This window comes from Labeo rohita, chromosome 14, assembly GCF_022985175.1.
Source record: "Labeo rohita strain BAU-BD-2019 chromosome 14, IGBB_LRoh.1.0, whole genome shotgun sequence".
In the NCBI taxonomy this organism is placed as follows: Eukaryota; Metazoa; Chordata; class Actinopteri; order Cypriniformes; family Cyprinidae; genus Labeo; species Labeo rohita.
The window spans coordinates 23437561-23457190 of record NC_066882.1 but is presented as its reverse complement, the minus strand read 5'-3'; the positions used below and the strand labels follow the sequence as shown (position 1 = coordinate 23457190).

Here is a 19630-nt window from a genome sequence, read left to right as displayed (position 1 = left end):
CAAATAGGGGAAGCTCATTTTCGGCCTACATCATAAAATTGTCTATTTATTTATTCACAAGAATGTGCCTTATTGTCATAAGTAAGTCAATGCAAATTTTACAATGCAAACAATCGTAAAAAAAAAAGCTTTAGTTTTATTATGCAAAATATGATGTTTTTCTTTTAGTCAGATGCTACTATATAGTATAAATATTTTGCAATTTAAATAAGGTTATTATGGAGATTTATTTATTTATTTATAAAGTATTTTAATAGAAATATAAGGTTTCATTATGTTATGTTAAAATTTTTCAAGATTACTATATATATATATATATATATATATATATATATATATATATTAATTTATAGTCATCCTCCATGTTAATATTTAATGTAGTAATCTATATATATATATTGATTACTACATTAAATATTAACATGAATGAATGAATGAATGAACGATCTAAAAAAAATATTAAACTCTGTAAAAGTGAAACAAGGAATGTGGTGTATAATTGTGTGAAATGTATGATGAAAATCAAGCAATTTCGCCAAGCAAATATAAAGAAATAGGTTGCAGCAGTTTTTATTTCGACTGAACTTGAGAAATCCACGATGGGACTGAGCGCGAATAGCTTCAGCGATTCCTTATAGTACAAAATCGCTGTCAGTCAAAAGGAGATGCAATCTTTCGACAGACCCTCCAATCATCACGCAGAAGCTCGGAGTCCAGGCCAACCCACTCCTCATTTGCTCCTCATTCACCCCCAGAGACGCTGAGCGTCCGTGGGCGGGACATAATCGCAGCGTTTATCCAATGACCGTCTAGTTTCAAAGCACTGAAAAAAAACGTTCAAAACAGCCCCATTGAAGTCAATGGACGCTGGGCTTCAACGGGGAAATGCACTGTGATGCTACGGGAATGTATGAGAAGAAAATCAAGTCAGCCGACCTGCTATATCTAACTGATTCTGAACGAACTCGTCTTTGAGATAAACGTTTTCTAACGCATTTTTAGTCAATAAAATGTTAATACAATAGTACATAATTTGACCATTAATTTTGTGACATTATAGGGGAAGCTGAGCTTCCCTTGCAGTCTTAAAGAAATCGCCACTGGCTCTAATGAACATTTATACGAATACTTTAATTATTATTCAATGTTTGCAACACAGAAATGTAACCTATACCGTGTATCCTGGTCGTGAAGCTTGTTCAAACAAAGCTTAACTTACATGACCAAAGCTCTCTCTGGATCAGCGGTTGCGCGAAAGCAGGTTTAAATATTCCGATGTGATTGCGATTTCAAAGGTTTTATATGCATGGCGAAATCATCATCATAGCAATAAGATTGCGTGTTTAAATCGAGATCGCGACCTTTTAATGAATAATAGTGTGTAGCCTATGCATCTTTATATGTCATAATTTGCACCAGGCCTCAAAAGTTACCCGGGCCCAGGCCCGGGCGGCCCCCCCGGTTCCGCGATCCATTATTTACGCCCCCTTCCGATCCCTCCCCACAAGAGACTTCTTTCAAAAAAAGTAAAAGTCAATAATAGTACTATACAATCCACCTTCAACATGGAAGTAAGCCTATGGGTGAGACTTCAGGTTTATTAGCTATATAGAAATAATGAGAAGAATAACAAAATGCAGTAAACGGTAAAACTGTTTGCACTACAAACCAGTGTGTTCATAATTAAGATAATACATTAAAACAATATGGTGAGACACACCAATGTTCAATATCAAGCAGTAAAACAAGTTGTTTTTTTACAGCTAAAGATGAAACCAGAACCCACAAAATTTACAAATTACCTCACCCACTCTTATGGGAAAAATGAGGTGGACAATAGAGTGGCCAAACAACAAAGTGAACTCATGACTCTTTGATTTATGTAGGTTGTCTGGAGCATTTGCACACAATTGCAGGAAACCTCTGACACAGAAAAAGTGCAAATTCATTATTAGAATTGAAAAGGGCTGTTAGAGCTGTATAGCAAAAATAAACACTGAAACAGGCTTTCTTTCTGTTCACTGACATAGCTATTCATATTGTTTAACAAATTTGAACCTTTTTGTAAAAGTAGCTGTACACATAAAAACAAGTTTATAGGCTTTTGCATTAGCAAACTGCACTATCTAAAGCAGTAATCTTTAAGTCAGTCCCACCATGTTCTGAACGTGAGAAACTGACTGGAAGAAAGGTGAGGAACGTCCTGAGGCACATGATCATTACACATTAATCACAAGAACATTTTACTTTGTCATGCACTCTTAGCTCTAACCCAACAAAAGCTCCTCACTGTGTTGTAAAGGCCACGAGTAAACGCACTTTATCATTCGGACGTTGTTATACAACACCCACATTCCAGACTATCAGGAAGCGATTACAAATGGGTGTGGCTTGAGATCTTCACTGTTCATTCAGCTTTTGTATCGGAATATAAAAAGAGCCGAGACTCAACGTAGATCAGACGAAGACTTCTGACTGCTGCGCACACAATCGCAAAGATGATGTTCTTTTTATTTATTGTGATTTTGTTGTTTGCATATTTTGTTGTTCATAGGATTTTTGTTCATAGGAAGACCTTCACCGGCACTGCCAAACTACATGGGAAAACGGTCATTGTAACAGGTAAGTGACTTTTGTTCAAAAGTACTGTGCAAGATTTCTCAGAGGTTGTTTTTACAGTTTTGAAGAAACACTTACGTCTTTTCTTTTTTTTTTTCTAGGTTAAAATCAGCAGCAGAAGACTTAAGCTTATTAAACTGCTGTCAATTTAATTTAATTTAATTTAACATTTTTGTGATATTAAAGATGTCAAAAGTTTACAAACACCTTGCAGAATCTGCTAAATGTTAATTATTTTACCAAAATAAGAGGGATCATACAAAAAGCATGTTACTTTTTATTTAGTACTGACCTGAATAAGATATTTCACATAAAAGACGTTTACGTATAGTCCACAAGAGAAAATAATAGCTGGATTTGATAAAAATGACCCCCTTCAAAAGATTACATACACTTGATTCTTAAGTGTTGTTACCTGAATGATCCACAGCTGCATTTTTTTGTTTAGTTTTAGTTGTTCATGAGTCCCTTGTTTGTCATAAACTGTTAAAATATCTGCTGTTCTTTAGAAAAATCCATCAGCATTTCTGTGTATTTAACCTCTTTCCAACAATGACTGTATGATTTTGAGATCCATCTTTTCACACTGAGGGACTCATATGCAACTATTACAGAAGGTTTTAACACTCACTGATGCTCCAGAAGGAAAATCCATGCATTAAGAGCTGGGGGTGAAAACCTTTGAACAGAATGAAGATATGTACTTTTTTCTAATTTTCTCTAAATATCATATATATATATATATATATATATATATATATATTTAATTTAGTACTGCCCTTCAGAAGCTACAGAAGATACTTACATGTTTCCCAGAAGACAAAAAAAGTTAAATTTATCAAATTCAGAACTTTACACCCCTGGCTCTTAATGCATGGTTTTTCCTTCTTGAGCATCAGTGAGCATTTGAACCTTCTGTAATAGTTGCATATGAGTCCCTCAGTTGTCCTCAGTGTGAAAAGATGGATCTCAAAATCATACAGTCATTGTTGAAAAGGATCTAAGATCCCTCAGGAAACTTGTACATTTAATTAGATTAAAGTGCAATTTTTAGATCCTTAAAAATTGTGTATATTAATTAAATCGTAAAATGTCATGTGCATTTTTATAATCAATATACAATATTTATTGTAAATAAAGTTCAGCAAGTGCAAATACTTAACACGAAGCTCAGACTCTGTACCTGTCTATGTTGAAGCAACAAAGAACATTTAATCTGTTGTGTCTGACAGGTGGCAACACTGGCATTGGAAAGGCGACTGCTGCACAGCTGGCCATAAGAGGAGCCAGAGTGATTCTGGCCTGCCGCAGCAAACAAAGAGGAGAAGAAGCAGCTCGAGAAATCAGGATGGTGAGTGACAGCTCTGGGAAGACCAGGGCTAGTTGTCACAGTTAATATCTGTGATTATATTTGTAAACTACAAGACATGAAAAATACCTTTGTCCCAGTTCATTAATTATTAAGTTACAACTTCATGCTTTATCTATTGTACAAACATTGTAACTGATAAAACTGATATTTTCCTTACAGGAAACTGGGAGTGACGCTGTGTTCTTCATGCAACTGGATCTTTCAAGTCAGAAATCCATCCGATCTTTTGCTGAAACCTTCCTGAAGGCAGAGCCCAGACTGGACCTGCTCATCAATAATGCTGGTAAAACTAAAAAAGCAAACTTAAGGTTAAAACGTCAACGTATGTGCACTACCTGTCAAAAGCTGGAAATAATTAAGATTTTTAATGTTTTTAAAGTCACATGCTCACCCAAGGCTGCATATATTTGATCAAAATTTCAGTAAAACAGTAATATTGTGAAATATTATTACAATTTAAAATAAGTCTATGTGAATGTATTTTAAAATGTAATTCATTTATTATGATACAAAGCTGAATTTTCAGCATCATTACTCCAGTTTTCAGTCACATGTTCCCCCATTCTAATATGCTGATTTGTTAGTATTCACGAAGTATGCTGAAAAAAGCTGCTGAAAGTTCAGTTTTGTAACCCAGGAAATAATTACATCTTTTTGTTATGTTGGTCAGCATTGGCGGCTCCAGGTCGTACTGAAGATGGTCTCGGGATGATCCTCGGTGTCAATCACATTGGTCCATTCCTTTTGACCAATCTTCTGTTGGAGCGTCTCAAGGAGTGTGCACCAAGCAGGGTGATCAATGTGTCATCTTGTGGTCATGATCTGGGTACTATTGATTTCGACTGCATCAACACACACAAGAAGCTGACTCTGGGATCATCCGACGCCGATTTATTCAGGGCCTACACCCACAGCAAGCTCTGTAATGTGCTCTTCACCCATGAACTGGCCAAGAGACTGGAGGGAACCAACGTCACATGTTACAGTCTCCATCCAGGTTAGTGATCAATGAGAGTTTGCATTATGTGAGTATTATTTGACAAAAACTATTCATGAATTTAAAAAACAAACATATAATGATTAATGGATCAGTGCAACAACAGTTCTTCAGTGTTTCTTTGCAGAAACATTAGTTATGAGATTATTACCACAAAAGTTTCTACAAAACAAGCTTTCTGCAAGTTTTATGAAGAAAATTTAAGTCCTTTTCAAGACCAATTAAAGAAAATTTAAAGGAGAAGTCCACTTCCAGAACAATCATTTACAGATAATGTACTCACCCCCTTGTCGCCCAAGATGTTCATGTCTTTCTTTCTTCAGTCCTAAAGAAATTATGTTTTTTGAGGAAAACATTTCAGCATTTTTCTCCATATAATGGACTGATATGGTGCCCCCAATTTGAACTTCCAAAATGCAGTTTAAATGCGGCTTCAAACAATCCCAAATGCGGTTGTAAACAATCCCAGCCGAGGAAGAAGGGTCTTATCTAGCAAAACAAACGGTTATTTCATTAAAAAAATGCAATTTAAATACTTTTTAAACTCAAATGCTCGTCTGGGGGGAGGGCTCCCGGAATATGGCCCGAACCCAGAGAACTCCCCTAAAAGAAGCTTAAAGGCCTAAGACAGCAGCCAGACTTATTAGTTGCCCCCCAAAATATGCATGCTGAGTAGAAATTTGAGGGGCGGGCAGAGCAACTTGGAGAGCCCGTGCACTGCTCGACGGGAGCTGCGGCTCGAGGTGTCAGACTGGCGAGCCCTACATGTCGCTAAAGGAGGAGCATGATGGCAGATATCAAATGAGGGGCTTGAGTACACAGCGTAACTTCAGACGGCAGACGGAGGGCTCACTCTACAACCGAAGGGAACCGCGGCCCTGCTGCACCGGAAGGGGGAGCCCAGTCCGATGCTGGATAAGCCAAAAAGATTCGGAACGAGTGGTGGAGGAACTCTCACTGAGACCGAAGGGAGCTTCGGCTCTCCTGCACCAGAAGAGAGAGTCCCCCTTGCGACGATGTATCGGGCGTGGGGCCCCCACTGGGACCGAAGGGAGCCGTGGCTTTGCTGCACCAGGAGGGAGAGCCCCGTCCGCCACTGAGCACGCAGCGCAACTCAAATGATGGACAGAGGGCCCACACTGCGACCGAAGGGAGCCACGGCTCTGCTGCACCAGGAAGGGGAAGCCCCCGTTAAATGCTGAATAGGTGAGAAGATTTGAGACGATTGGTGGAGGGACTCTTGCTGCTTCCGAAGGGAGCTGCGGCTCTGCTGCACCGGAAGGGAGAGTTCCTCTTGCGACAATGTATCCACTAGAGGGCTCCCGCTGCGACCGAAGGGAGCCATGGCTTTGCTGTACTGGGAAGGAGAGTCCCATCTGCCAGGAGTACGCAGCGTAACTCCAACAGACAGGGGACTCATGCTGCGACCGAAGGGAGCCGTGGCTCTGCTGCACCGGTAGGGGGAGCCCCGTCCAATGTTGAATAAGTAAAGAAATTCAAAGCGAGTGATGGAGGGACTCTCACTGCATTCGAAGGGAGCTGCGGCTCTGCTCCACCGGAAGGGAGAGTCCCCCTTGCGGCTAAATACGAAGCGTGGTTTGATGCCTCGGATGGAGGACTCTCACTGCAACCGAAGGGGGCCTGCGGCTCTGCTGCACCGGGTGGGAGAGCCCCGTCCGACGCAGAGTATGCAGCGTAACTCAAGACGACGGACAGAGGGCTCACACTGCGACCGAAGGGAGCCGTGGCCCTGCTGCACCGGAAGGGAGAGCCCCGTCCGTTGCTGGATGTGCAAATGAGATTTGAAACGATGGCTGAAGGGCTGAAGGGCGACCAAAAAGGGGCTTTGTCTAGCTGCATCAGAAAGGAGAGCCTTGACTGCTCAAGTAAGCGACGTGATTAAAAGCAGGGAATTTATTTGTTTATTTATTTGTTTATTTCTGATCAAGGTGGTGGTGATTGGACCAGATGTAGCTTCTGAAAGCATCTGATGACCACTGACCGACCGCTTGTATCTGATGCTGTGAGAGATTTTTTTTTTTTTTTTTTTTTTTTTGAGCTGCTGTAGTTGCTGCTCCGATGCAAAATGAGTGGCTGGAAGAATTTTTTTCCGTGGGTAAGCCCGTTTGAGCAAGAATCAGCTTTAGATGTCTTCAAACCAGAAACATGTTGCACGTTGGTTAGAGTTATTGATGCAAAGAGGGTCAAGAAAGGATTTAGATTGAGCGTTCCTGAGTTGTAAGTAGGAAAAGGGAGCCTGAAATTTTAAATTGAAAAGAAGGGTAAGAAGGAAGATAAGGAAGGGCCATAACCGTTTGTGGAGGCAGCCTCACGCGTGGATTAGCTCCTGGCCATTGATAGGGAAAAGGAGCAGCAGGAGGGTAAGAGTAAGGTGGCAGATCTTGAGTGGCTAGCGAAGGCAGACTCACACTAGCGTCTGCTACCAGAGGTAGAAGGGAAGGGGTGGGAAGGATAGGAGGTAGGAAAGTCGTGTCAGCGTGCAGTGTGAGGAGCGGCTAAGTCTGGGGCACAGCCCAGGCTTGCTAATGGCTTGCTAGACTCGACAATCGAGGAGAGCTGAAACTTGATCTGGAAGAAAACAACGTTATTTTGAATGAAGTCGAGAGCTGTGAGGAAGGGGAGCTTAGGGCGCAATCGTTGGCGAAGGCAGTATCACTCTTAAATCGGCCTCTGGGTTAGTGTCTGCTATGGGAGCTGAAGGCCACGGAAAAGAAAAAGAGTTATTAGTAACAGGAGGAAAAGCCTGAGATGTGTGGGCCTGAGTTGCAAGCAGAGACAGCCTCCCGCTTTCTTCAGCTGCTGTAGGTCACGGGAAGGGAGTGGGGTTTGAGACATCCAGAAGAGCCTGTGGAGCCAGTGAAGGGAGCCTCATGCTACCGTATGCTGTTGGAGCTGGAGGCAGCTGAAAAAAGAAAAGGATTAAAAGTAACCGGAAGCAACTTCAGGCTTGTTTCAGCTGCTGGGAGTGGTTTGTGACGTTCTGCAGTAAATGCTAAAATGCTTGAGTGGTCTGCAGTGTTGCCAACCCAGCAAATTTGTTGCTAGATTTAACAACTTCTCAGACCACCCTAGCTAAATGCTAATTTAAAAACCCTAGCTTAATTTAAAACCCAGCTAAATGCTAGTAAAAATTAATACAGAACATTTGCATAATTTCGTTTCACGAATTCACCTACAAACAGACACAAAAATCATTTGCAACACAGCCTGCATCGTGCTAGCGACTGCTGCGAGAGCTGGAGGCCTGACTGCATGCGGCGCTGCGGCCCGAAGAGCCGCGGTGAAAAATTGAGCAGAAGCGGGGAGCTAGTGAGGTTTTGCTGCGGTGAGAACTGGGACGCGACCTGGGCTCATTGATGCCTGCCGCTGCGACCCAACGCTCGAGAGCCGGGTCTTGTGCGGGACTATGGTGGTGTCAAACGAGGAGAGTTCGGGGCTTTGCTCGATCTGTTGGCCGTCTTGGTGGCTGGAGTGGATTTAAGAGTGAGGTTGGCTAATCTGCAGGGTGAAAAAATATTCTGTACAGGTCCGCTTTGTTTGTCCTCTGCGAGAATGGTTCGTCAAGATTAAACAGGGTATACTGTCCACTTTCCGTGCGGAGGATATATTGGCATGGTCAAATGATATGAGGATGCCGGGGAAGAAACTGGAAGTCTCACTGGTGGAAGCGATGTTAAGCCTCGGCGTTGTGGTGAGCGTGTGGCTAATCGAGCGGAACGACGGTCGCGATGAAGTGTAATGCTCGACGGCAGTTGCGACAGGGGATCTCGTGTAACGTTACGGGTCTCCTCCCGAACTTTGTTATCAAACATCATTTAAATGCAGCTTCAAAGAACTCTAAATGATCCCAGCCAAGGAAGAAGGGTCTTATTTAGCAAAGCGATCTGTTATTTCCTATAAATAAATAAATAAATAAATAAATAAATAAATAAATACAATTCATACACTTTTTAACTTTTTAAATGCTCGTCTAGTCTAGCTCTGCGATGTGCATGCAAACTCTGCATTCCAGTTCAAGACAGTTAGGGTATGTAGAAAAACTCCCATCTCATTTTCTCCTCCAACTTCAAAATCATCCTACATTGCTGTTTTTTTTTTTTAAGGGTGTTTGACCCTCCTTTGCATTCACTTTGTAAACACTGGGTTGGTACCTCTGCAGCGATGTAGGATGATTTTGAAGTTGGAGGAAAAAATAAGATGGGAGTTTTTCGATATACCCTAACTGTATTGACCCGGATTACACAGAGGTCGCATGCGCATCACAAAGCTAGACAAGAAGAGCATCTTAGGTTAAAAGTATATAAATTGTTCCTTTTTATCAGAAAATAACCACTCGTTTCGCTAGATAAGACCCTTCTTCCTCAGCTGGGATCGTTTAGAGCCATTTGAAGCTGCATTTACACTGCATCTCGCAGGCACCATAGAAGTCCACTATATGGAGAAATTCTGAAATGTTTTCCTCAAGAAACATAATTTCTTTACGACTGAAGAAAGAAAGACATAAACATCTTGGATGACAAGGGGGTGAGTAAATTATCTGTAAATTTTTGTTCTGGAAGTGAACTTCTAACTTAATTCGTGGAAGGGCAAATTAAAACGTTAAGACCTTTTAAGAGATGTACAGCAGGGATCCAAAAAACCTTTTGTCTTCTGTTTGATCTGTTTCAGGTTCAGTAAGATCAGAGCTTGGCCGTGACATCAATGAATGGCGCACACGCATTATAAAGAGCATTATTAGCAAGTTCTGGGCGACCGACCCAGTGTCCGGTGCTCAGACGACGCTGTACTGTGCACTACAAGAAAATATTGAGCACCTCAGCGGACGATACTTTTCTGACTGTCAGCTGGTGCAAGTCAAGCCCGAAGCCAGAGATGATGGAATTGCCAAAAAATTGTGGGACATTAGTGAGAAGTTTTGTGGCATGGCTTGAATACACAGACACACACACTCCTGTGAGAAAAGTACTGTGTTATGTTGATTTTAGTATTTTATAGATATTATGGAGTCAGAAATGTTATGAGTTCAGAGCAAACAAAGTCATATTTACAAGTGGAAAACTTGAAATTCTAGATGATACAACTTGCAGAATTGTAATTTGGATTTGTCCATTTGAAATGTGCTGGAAATACCATAATATATAGTAGATAGCTAATATATCTATAATCTATTTATATAGATCATTAAACGGAAAGCAAGTCTGTAACCAGTGATGTTAATCACTCAGCTTCATAACTTTATATTTAGTTGCAATCCCATGTATACATTTTTTAATACATTTTTAGCATAAATAAAAAATTATGGAAAAATATAAAGCTATCCATATATATATATTTATACACACATACACACAGGCACACACTGAGACCTAATTACAATTACATAATTCGATTTGATTGCCATGTCTCTGTGATTGGTGGAATTTTCTGTACAGCATTATGGGTAATGTAGTTATTTGTACTGTATTTGGTAAAATAAATAAATAAATAAAAATAAAAATAAATAAAGCCATTTGTCAGTGTATTAAACTTGCAATATGTTGAGAAAGAAGTGCCTTTCAGACACCCCTCAACTGGTTTAGGCAAGTGCATCTTAAATACTGCTTCCAAAAAAAAAAAAAAGTATTATGTTGGGATTTAGTACAAATTCGTGCCAAACACAAAAAGAAAAATACTAGACCGTGCCATTGTACAAGCTCATGAACAAGCACTAAGTATACTTTTTTTGCAATCTCTGTGCAAAGTGTAAACAATGACTGATGTAAAAGCGCAGATCGCTTCTGCTGCTTGCGTATACTACGCCAGAGTGCGTATACGTCATGTACCAGATGCTGTGCAAGTGCTCAGGACAGTAGGACGTGGTGGTGAATCAGAGGTAAAAAATGATATAAATACTGTTCAGTTCCTCACACAGATCATTTCGTGTCTTACGGCATCAGTGCATCGTCACAAGTCGCAGGGTTTAATTTGGTTTTGATTGTGTATGTTTTTTTTACTCTCAGAAGATTTGGTAGCCATTGACTGGCATTATATGACTGACAGACTGCAACGGTTTGAGTTAAAAATCTTTGTTTCTGTTCTACTGAAGAAACAAAGTCACCTACATCTTGGATGCCCTGGGGGTAAGCAGATAAACATAAAATTTTCATTTTCTGGTGAACTATCCTTGTAATTAGCTGGTTCAGGTGTGATACATTGGGGCTGGAGCTAAAACTCTGCAGGACAGTGGCCCTCCAGGAGCAGGATTGGACACCCCTGATTTAGCTCTCTTCCTGTTAAAAGCCAGGGGAGGACTACTTCAGGTAGTCGCCTGGGTGGTCTGAGGGTGACAGTGAGGACTTCCTCTACAAGGAACCAACCTCCTAGGGACTCTCACTCCTCTTGCACTCCACAACCAGTGGACATGCCTAGGGAACATTCTGGACCTTCCCAGAGCACAAGACGACTTCCCCCCCCAATGACCGGTCGCTACATCGGAGGGTGAGCCTGATCTGTCTGCGGATAAGGATTCAGCTGCACTGCCTCCTTCTGGGAAAGTGGCAATGGGCTTCATTCTACTCATCGCTGAGACTATATTTCTGTCATATTGTATGTTTGGCAACAATTCTTTTTAATCCTAACTTTTTTTTCTTTTTTTTTTGGCCTGACAGTGTCTTTTTACAATATTACTGCTTTTATTGTATTTTTGATCAAATAAATGCAGCCTTTTTGAACACAAGAAACTTCTTTAAAAAAAAAAAAGTGAATAATAGTACTATATAATCCACCTTTAACATGGAAGTAAGCCTATGGGTGAGACTTCAGGTTTATTAGCTATATGGAAATAACGAGAAGAATAACAACGTGCAGTAAACAGTAAAACAAGTTTATAGGCTTTTGCATTAGCAAACTGCACTAACAATACAAAGAGATAAGATATTTCCCAACTTTACAATCAAATATCTAAAGCAGCAATCTTTAAGTCGGTCCCACCATGTTCTGAACGTAAGAAACGGACTGGAAGAAAGGTGAGTAATGTCCTAAGGAACATGATCATTACACATGAAACACAAGAACATTTCACTTTGTCATGCATCAGTGACTTTAGCTCTCTAACCCAACAAAAGCGCCTCACTGTGTTGTAAAGGCAGAAAATAAACGTACTTCATCATTGGGATGTTGCTATACAACACCCACATTCCAGACTATCAGGAAGTGATTGCTGTATCTGAATATAAAGAGTCGAGACTCAACATGGATCAGACGAAGGCTTCTGACTGCTGCACACACAACTGCAAAGATGATGTTATTTTTATTTATTGTGATTTTGTTGTTTGCATATTTTGTTGTGCATAGGATTTTTGTTCATAGGAAGACCTTCACCGGCACTGCCAAACTACATGGGAAAACGGTCATTGTAACAGGTAAGTGACTTTTGTTTAAAAGTACTGTGCAAGGTTTTTCAGAGGTTGTTTTTTCAGAGCTCAACTTCTTAGATGTTTCTCCTCAAATTCCTTAGAAGAAATGAAAATAGAATATGACAAGCAATACGGCAAATATGACGAGAAACAGTTTTGAAGAAACACTGTTGAGATCTCCTCCGTAAGATTAGTGGAGTCTTTTTTCTAGGTTACAAATCTGAGCAGCAGGAGACAACAAAAGCTTATTAAACTGCTGTAAATTTAATTTAACATTTTTGTGATATTAAAGATGTCAAAAGTTTACAAACACCTTGCAGAATCTGCAGGGATAAGAGGGATCATACAAAATATGTTACTTTTAATTTAGTACTGACTTGAATAAGATATTTAACATAAAAGATGTTCACAAGTCCACAAGAGAATATAATAGCTGAATTGATAAAAATGACCCCCTTCAAAAGTTTACATACGCTTGATTCTTAACAGTGTTGTTACCTGAATGATCCACGGCTGCATTTTTTATTTTTTCTTGTTTCGTTTTAGTTGTTCATGAGTCCCTTGTTTGTCATAAACAGTTAAACTGCCCGCTGTTCTTCAGAAAAAATCCATTAGCATTTCTGTGTACTTAAACCTTTTCCAGCATTGACTGTATGATTCTGAGATCCATCTTTTCACACTGGGGACAACTGAGGGACTCATATGCAACTATTACAGAAGGTTCAAACACTCACTGATGCTCCAGAAGGAAAAACAATGCATTAAGAGCCGGGGGTGAAAACATTTGAGCAGAATGGAGATACTGTATGTACTTTTCTCTAATTTTGTCTAAATATCATATATATTTTTTAAATTTAGTACTGCCCTTAAGAAGCTACTTACATGTTTAATAAGACAAAATAAGTTAAATTTATCAAATTCAAAACTTTACACCCCTGGCTCTTAATGCATGGTTTTTCCTTCTGGAGCATCAGTGAGCGTTTGAACCTTCTGTAACAGTTGCATATGAGTCCCTCAGTTGTCCTCAGTGTGAAAAGATGGATCTCAAAATCATACAGTCATTGTATCACACGTCATGTTTTATAATCAATATACAATATTTATTGTAAATAAAGTTCAGCAAGGGCAAATACTTAACACGAAGCTCTGACTCTGTACCTGTCTATGTTGAAGCAACAAAGAACATTTAATCTGTTGTGTCTGACAGGTGCCAACACTGGCATTGGAAAGGCGACTGCTGCACAGCTGGCCATAAGAGGAGCCAGAGTGATTCTGGCCTGCCGCAGCAAACAAAGAGGAGAAGAAGCAGCTCGAGAAATCAGGATGGTGAGTGACAGCTCTGGGAAGACCAGGGCTAGTTGTCACAGTTAATATCTGTGATTATATTTGTAAACTACAAAGCATGAAAAATACCTTCGTCCCATTTCATTAATTATTAAGCTACAATTTCATGCTTTATCTATTGTACAAACATTGTAACTGATAAAACTGATATTTTCCGTACAGGAAACTGGGAATGACGCTGTGTTCTTCATGCAACTGGATCTTTCAAGTCAGAAATCCATCCGATCTTTTGCTGAAACCTTCCTGAAGGCAGAGCCCAGACTGGACCTGCTCATCAATAATGCTGGTAAAACTAAAAAAGCAAACTTAAGGTTAAAACTTCAACATATGTGCACTACCTGTCAAAAGCTGGAAATAATTAAGATTTTTAATGTTTTTAAAGTCACATATGCTCACCCAAGGCTGCATATATTTAATCAAAATTGCAGTCAAACAGTAATATTATTACAATTTAAAATAAGTCTATGTGAATGTATTTTAAAATGTAATTTATTTATTATGATACAAAGCTGAATTTTCAGCATCATTACTCCAGTTTTCAGTCACATGTTAGTATTCACAAAGTATGCTGAAAAAAGCTGCTGAAAGTTCAGCTTTGTAACCCAGGAAATAATTACATTTTTTTGTTATGTTGCTCAGGATTGGCGGCTCCAGGTCGCACTGAAGATGGTCTCGGGATGATCCTCGGTGTCAATCACATTGGTCCATTCCTTTTGACCAATCTTCTGTTGGAGCGTCTTAAGGAGTGTGCACCAAGCAGGGTGATCAATGTGTCATCTTGTGGTCATGATCTGGGTACTATTGATTTCGACTGCATCAACACACACAAGACGCTCAATCTGGGATCATCCGACGCCGATTTATTCAGGGGCTACACCCACAGCAAGCTCTGTAATGTGCTCTTCACCCATGAACTGGCCAAGAGACTGGAGGGAACCAACGTCACATGTTACAGTCTCCATCCAGGTTAGTGATCAATGAGAGTTTGCATTATGTGAGTATTATTTGACAAAAACTATTCATGAATTTAAAAAACAAACATATAATGATTAATAGATCAGTACAACAACAGTTCTTCAGTGTTTCTCATAACATTAGTTATGAGATTATTACCACAAAAGTTGCTACAAAACAAGCTTTCTGCAAGTTTTATGAAGCAAATTTAATTCCTTTTCAAGACCAATTGAAGAAAATTTAAAGGAGGAGTCCACTTCCAGAACAATCATTTACAGATAATAACTTGCCTCCTTGTCATCCAAGATATTTGTGTCTTTTGTTCTTCAGTTGTAAAGAAATTATGTTTTTTGAGGAAAACATTTCAGGATTTTTCTTTATATAATGGACTGATATGGTGCCCCGAGTTTGAACATCCAAAATGCAGTTTAAATGCGGCTCCAAAGAATGCAGTTGTAAACAATCACAGCTGAGGAAGAAGGGTCTTATCTAGCGAAACGATTGGTTATTTCATTAAAAAAAACCTCCAATGCTCATTGTGTCTTGCTCTCCCTTAACTCTGGATTCTGGTTCAAGACAGTTATGGGTATGTCGAAACACTCCAATCGTATTTTCTCCGTCAACTTCAAAATTTATTTAAAAATCATCCTACATCGCTGCAGAAGTACCGAGAATATGAGATGGGAGTTTTTCGACATTTTTGAAAAAACTGTTCAGGCAGAGTAAGACAAGACGAGCATTTGACATTATAAAGTATATCAATTGTATTAGTTTTTATGAAAATAACTGATTGTTTCGCTAGATAAGACCCTTCTTCCTCAGCTGGGATCGTTTAGAGCCATTTGAAGCTGCATTTACACTGCATCTCGCAGCCACCATAGAAGTCCACTATATGGAGAAATTCTGAAATGTTTTCCTCAAGAAACATAATTTCTTTACGACTGAAGAAAGAAAGACATGAACATCTTGGATGACAAGGGGGTGAGTAAATTATCTGTAAATTTTTGTTCTGGAAGTGAACTTCTAACTTAATTCGTGGAAGGGCAAATTAAAACTTTTTAAGACTTTTTAAGAGATGTACAGCAGGGATCCAGAAAACCTTTTGTTTTCGGTTTGATCTGTTTCAGGTTCAGTAAGATCAGAGATTGGCCGTGACCTCAATGAATGGCGCACACGCATTCTTAAGAGCATTCTTAGCACGTTCGGGGCGACCGACCCAGTGTCCGGTGCTCAGACGACGCTGTACTGTGCACTACAAGAAAATATTGAGCACCTCAGCGGACGATACTTTTCTGACTGTCAGCTGGTGCAAGTCAAGCCCGAAGCCAGAGATGATGGAATTGCCAAAAAATTGTGGGACATTAGTGAGAAGTTTTGTGGCATGGCTTGAATACACAGACACACACACTCCTGTGAGAAAAGTACTGTGTTATGTTGATTTTGGTATTTTATAGATATTATGGAGTCAGAAATGTTATGAGTTCAGAGCAAACAAGGAAAACTTGAAATTCTAGATGATACAACTTGCAGAATTGTAATTTGGATTTGTCCATTTGAAATGTGCTGGAAATACTATAATATATAGTAGATAGCTAATATATGTATAATCTCTCTCTCTCTCTCTCTCTCTCTCTATCTCTCTATATATATATACAGATCATTGAATGGAAAGCAAGTCTGTAACCAGTGATGTTAATCACTCAGCTTCATAACTTCATATTTAGTTGCAATCCCATGTATACATTTTTTGCAATACATTTTTAGCATAAATAAAAAAATATGGAAAAATATAAAGCTATGCATTATATATATATATATATATATATATATATATATATATATATATATATATATATATACACATACACACACATACACACACACACACACATACACACAGGCACACATTGAGACCCAATTACAATTACATAATTCGATTTGGCTGCCATGTCTCTGTGATTGGTGAAATTTTCTTTACAGCATTATGGGTAATGTAGTTTTTTAGCACATCTGAATGTTTTAACAGAAAAATATACTATTAAAAATTCCATTTGTCCATGAGCAAACAAACGAACAAAATGAATCAGTCAATTATCAATTAACTTGTCTTTTGCACTCAATAACAAACACCAGACTCAGGGGAATGGATTCACCCAGTGTCACTTGAAGGCAGCATTAAACTATGTAATCTGATGGTACTGTATTTGGTAAAATAAATAAATAAATAAAAATAAAAATAAATAAAGCCATTTGTCAGTGTATTAAACTTACAATATGTTGAGAAAGAAGTGCCTTTCAGACACCCCTCAACTGGTTTAGGCAAGTGCATCTTAAAAACTGCTTCCAAAAAAAAAAAGTTTATGTCATTTAGTACAAATTCGTGCCAAACACAAAAGGAATACTAGACTGTGCCATTGTACAAGCTCATGAACAAGTACTAAGTACACTTTTTTAAAAAAAAATCTTGACTGGCAAGATGCAGAGAACAAGATCAAACATGCAAGATGAAACCTGCAGCATCAAAAAGTGGTTTAGTCTACCAGCTCCCAAGACCTTTGGCTCCAAATGAATAAAAACCCAACCTACAAACTTTTTACTAAAAAAAAAAAAAAAAAAAAAAATGTATTATGTCATGTCGGGATTTAGTACAAATTCATACCAAGCACAAAAGGCAATACTAGACTGTGCTATTGTACAAGCTCATGAACAAGTACTAAGTACACTTTTTGTTTTGTTTTTTAATCTTGACTGGCAAGTTGCAGAGAACAAGATAATATGTGTAAGATAAAACCTGCAGCAACAAAAACTGGTTTAGTCTACTAGTTCCCAAGACCTCTGGCTCCAAATGAATAAAAACCCAACCTACAAACATGAAATAGATCAACTTACAGACTGCTTACTATGATAACCTGGTTATAAAGGTTCATAAAGTCATCACATAATTATGACAGACTGACAGACATTATGACAGGTCTGAATTATTCCAACTAAGTGGTGGTGGAATTTTCTTTACAGCATTATGGGTAATGTAGTTTTTTAGCACATCTGAATGTTTTAACAGAAGAATATACTATTAAAAATTCCATTTCTCCATGAACAAAATTAATCAGTCAATTATCAATTAACTGGAAGTTTTTACTTCCAAAACTTGACTTTTGCACTCAATAACAAACACCAGACTATGTAAACTGATGTTATTTGTACTGTGTTTGGTAAAATAAATAAAGAAATAAATAAATAAAGCCATTTATCAGTGTATTAAACTTGCAATATGTACAGAAAGAAGTGCCTTTCAGACAGCCCTCAAATGGTTTGGGCAAGTGCATCTTAAATACTGCTTCCAAAAAAAAAAAAAAAAAAAAAAAAAAAAATGTATTATGTCATGTTGGGATTTAGTACAAATTCATACCAAGCACAAAAGGCAATACTAGACTGTGCTATTGTACAAGCTCATGAACAAGTACTAAGTACACTTTTTGTTTTGTTTTTTAATCTTGACTGGCAAGGTGCAGAGAACAAGATAATATGTGTAAGATAAAACCTGCAGCAACAAAAACTGGTTTAGTCTACTAGTTCCCAAGACCTCTGGCTCCAAATGAATAAAAACCCAACCTACAAACATGAAATAGATCAACTTACAGACTGCTTACTATGATAACCTGGTTATAAAGGTTCATAAAGTCATCACATAATTATGACAGACAGACAGACATTATGACAGGTCTGAATTATTCCAACTAACTTGTTAGATATATAAAACGACTAAACTGATCTGAATGCCCACTCACGACAATCAGATCAAGTGTCAGCAGTGACATGGCAGTTTTTCTGGATTCTCAACGAACTTAGGTTGACGGAAAACATACACACCCTACATCCATCAGTCATCCATGCACATATCACACCCTGGAGAAAAAGTGTGTCCAAATGTAACCCTGGACCACAAAACCAGTCTTAAGTAGCACAGGTATATTTGTAGCAGTAGGCAAAAATACATTGTATGGGTCAAAATTATCGTTTTGAAATATTTTTATTTAAAAGACTTTAAAACACTTGCAAATGCTGTAGTTTTGTGAGCACGTATGGAGTGTGCTTGTGTACACGCTGAAGGCAGCGGTGAGAGTTCTCTCATCTTTCACACTGTTCTCTGGCCAGACAGTCATCATTAATGAGCCACGACCTGGTAGTGATTAGATATGTTGGTTTAGTTTGTCAGTGTGAATGAAATTTATGTATTTATTTTTTTAACCGATTTCAAAGTGAAACTAAGTGAGAGGAGTTAACGGCTTCTCCCACGAGTGGAGTGGAACTGCATTTTTTCTCAGCCAATGTTTTTTCATATTTATCAATTAATAGTAAAAAACTGTAAGCCTGGTCAGTCTAAAAAGATATATCACACTTCTCGACATCAGGGCCCAAGTATCTGCCGAGTTTGGGGCTTATGGCATTAAAGGCCTAGAAGGAGTTAGAGTTGGAAAATTTGGTCTCAGAAAAATAACAATAACAATATGTTGGCTTTGCCAAGCCAACATAACTAGAACATAAATAGATTAAACTACTTCATTTTGTGAGTATACCATGATGGACAACATGTGGTTTAATACCATGCAGCAGCCATTTTGCATTTTTATGAAAATGCATTTTTCATAAAATTTGTCACTGATGTCACCTTCCTTAAGAGTAAATAAATGTACAAAAAAGATAAAAAAGAAAAATCATTAAGCTGCCATTTATGTGTATTCATGAAATCAAAAGGTAATCTAAAAATGTGGTCTACGTTTAAATTTTAGAAAAATAAATACATTTTAAGACATCTTCCCATACCAAGTGGACATTTCTATAGAATGACCTATAAACATGAACTTTTAATACCAAATCAGGGGTGTTTTTTGATTAATAAGACTATATCTTTTTTTTTAATTCATTTTG

The 19630-nt window shown here is 38.5% G+C and overlaps 1 protein-coding gene across 5 annotated transcripts; it reads left to right on the top strand.

Annotated features, from left to right (window-relative positions):
• Nucleotides 1-368: 368 nt before the first annotated feature.
• Nucleotides 369-16532, top strand: LOC127175993 (dehydrogenase/reductase SDR family member 13-like). 5 transcript variants are annotated; one of them, XM_051127389.1, is made up of 5 exons: nt 369-2622; nt 13611-13729; nt 13910-14033; nt 14387-14713; nt 15829-16532. In XM_051127389.1, the coding sequence occupies exons 1-5, from the start codon at nt 2499-2501 to the stop codon at nt 16089-16091; spliced, it is 957 nt and encodes a 318-aa protein (XP_050983346.1). In that variant the 5' UTR covers nt 369-2498; the 3' UTR covers nt 16092-16532. The 5 variants fall into 5 exon arrangements, with proteins under 5 accessions (XP_050983346.1, XP_050983345.1, XP_050983342.1 ...); XM_051127388.1 differs by lacking the exons at nt 13611-13729; nt 13910-14033; nt 14387-14713 and adding exons at nt 3852-3970; nt 4151-4274; nt 4662-4988 and having other exon boundaries at nt 380-2622; nt 15829-16519; XM_051127385.1 differs by lacking the exons at nt 13611-13729; nt 13910-14033; nt 14387-14713; nt 15829-16532 and adding exons at nt 3852-3970; nt 4151-4274; nt 4662-4988; nt 9678-10498 and having other exon boundaries at nt 387-2622.
• The last annotated feature ends 3098 nt before the right edge of the window (nt 16533-19630 follow it).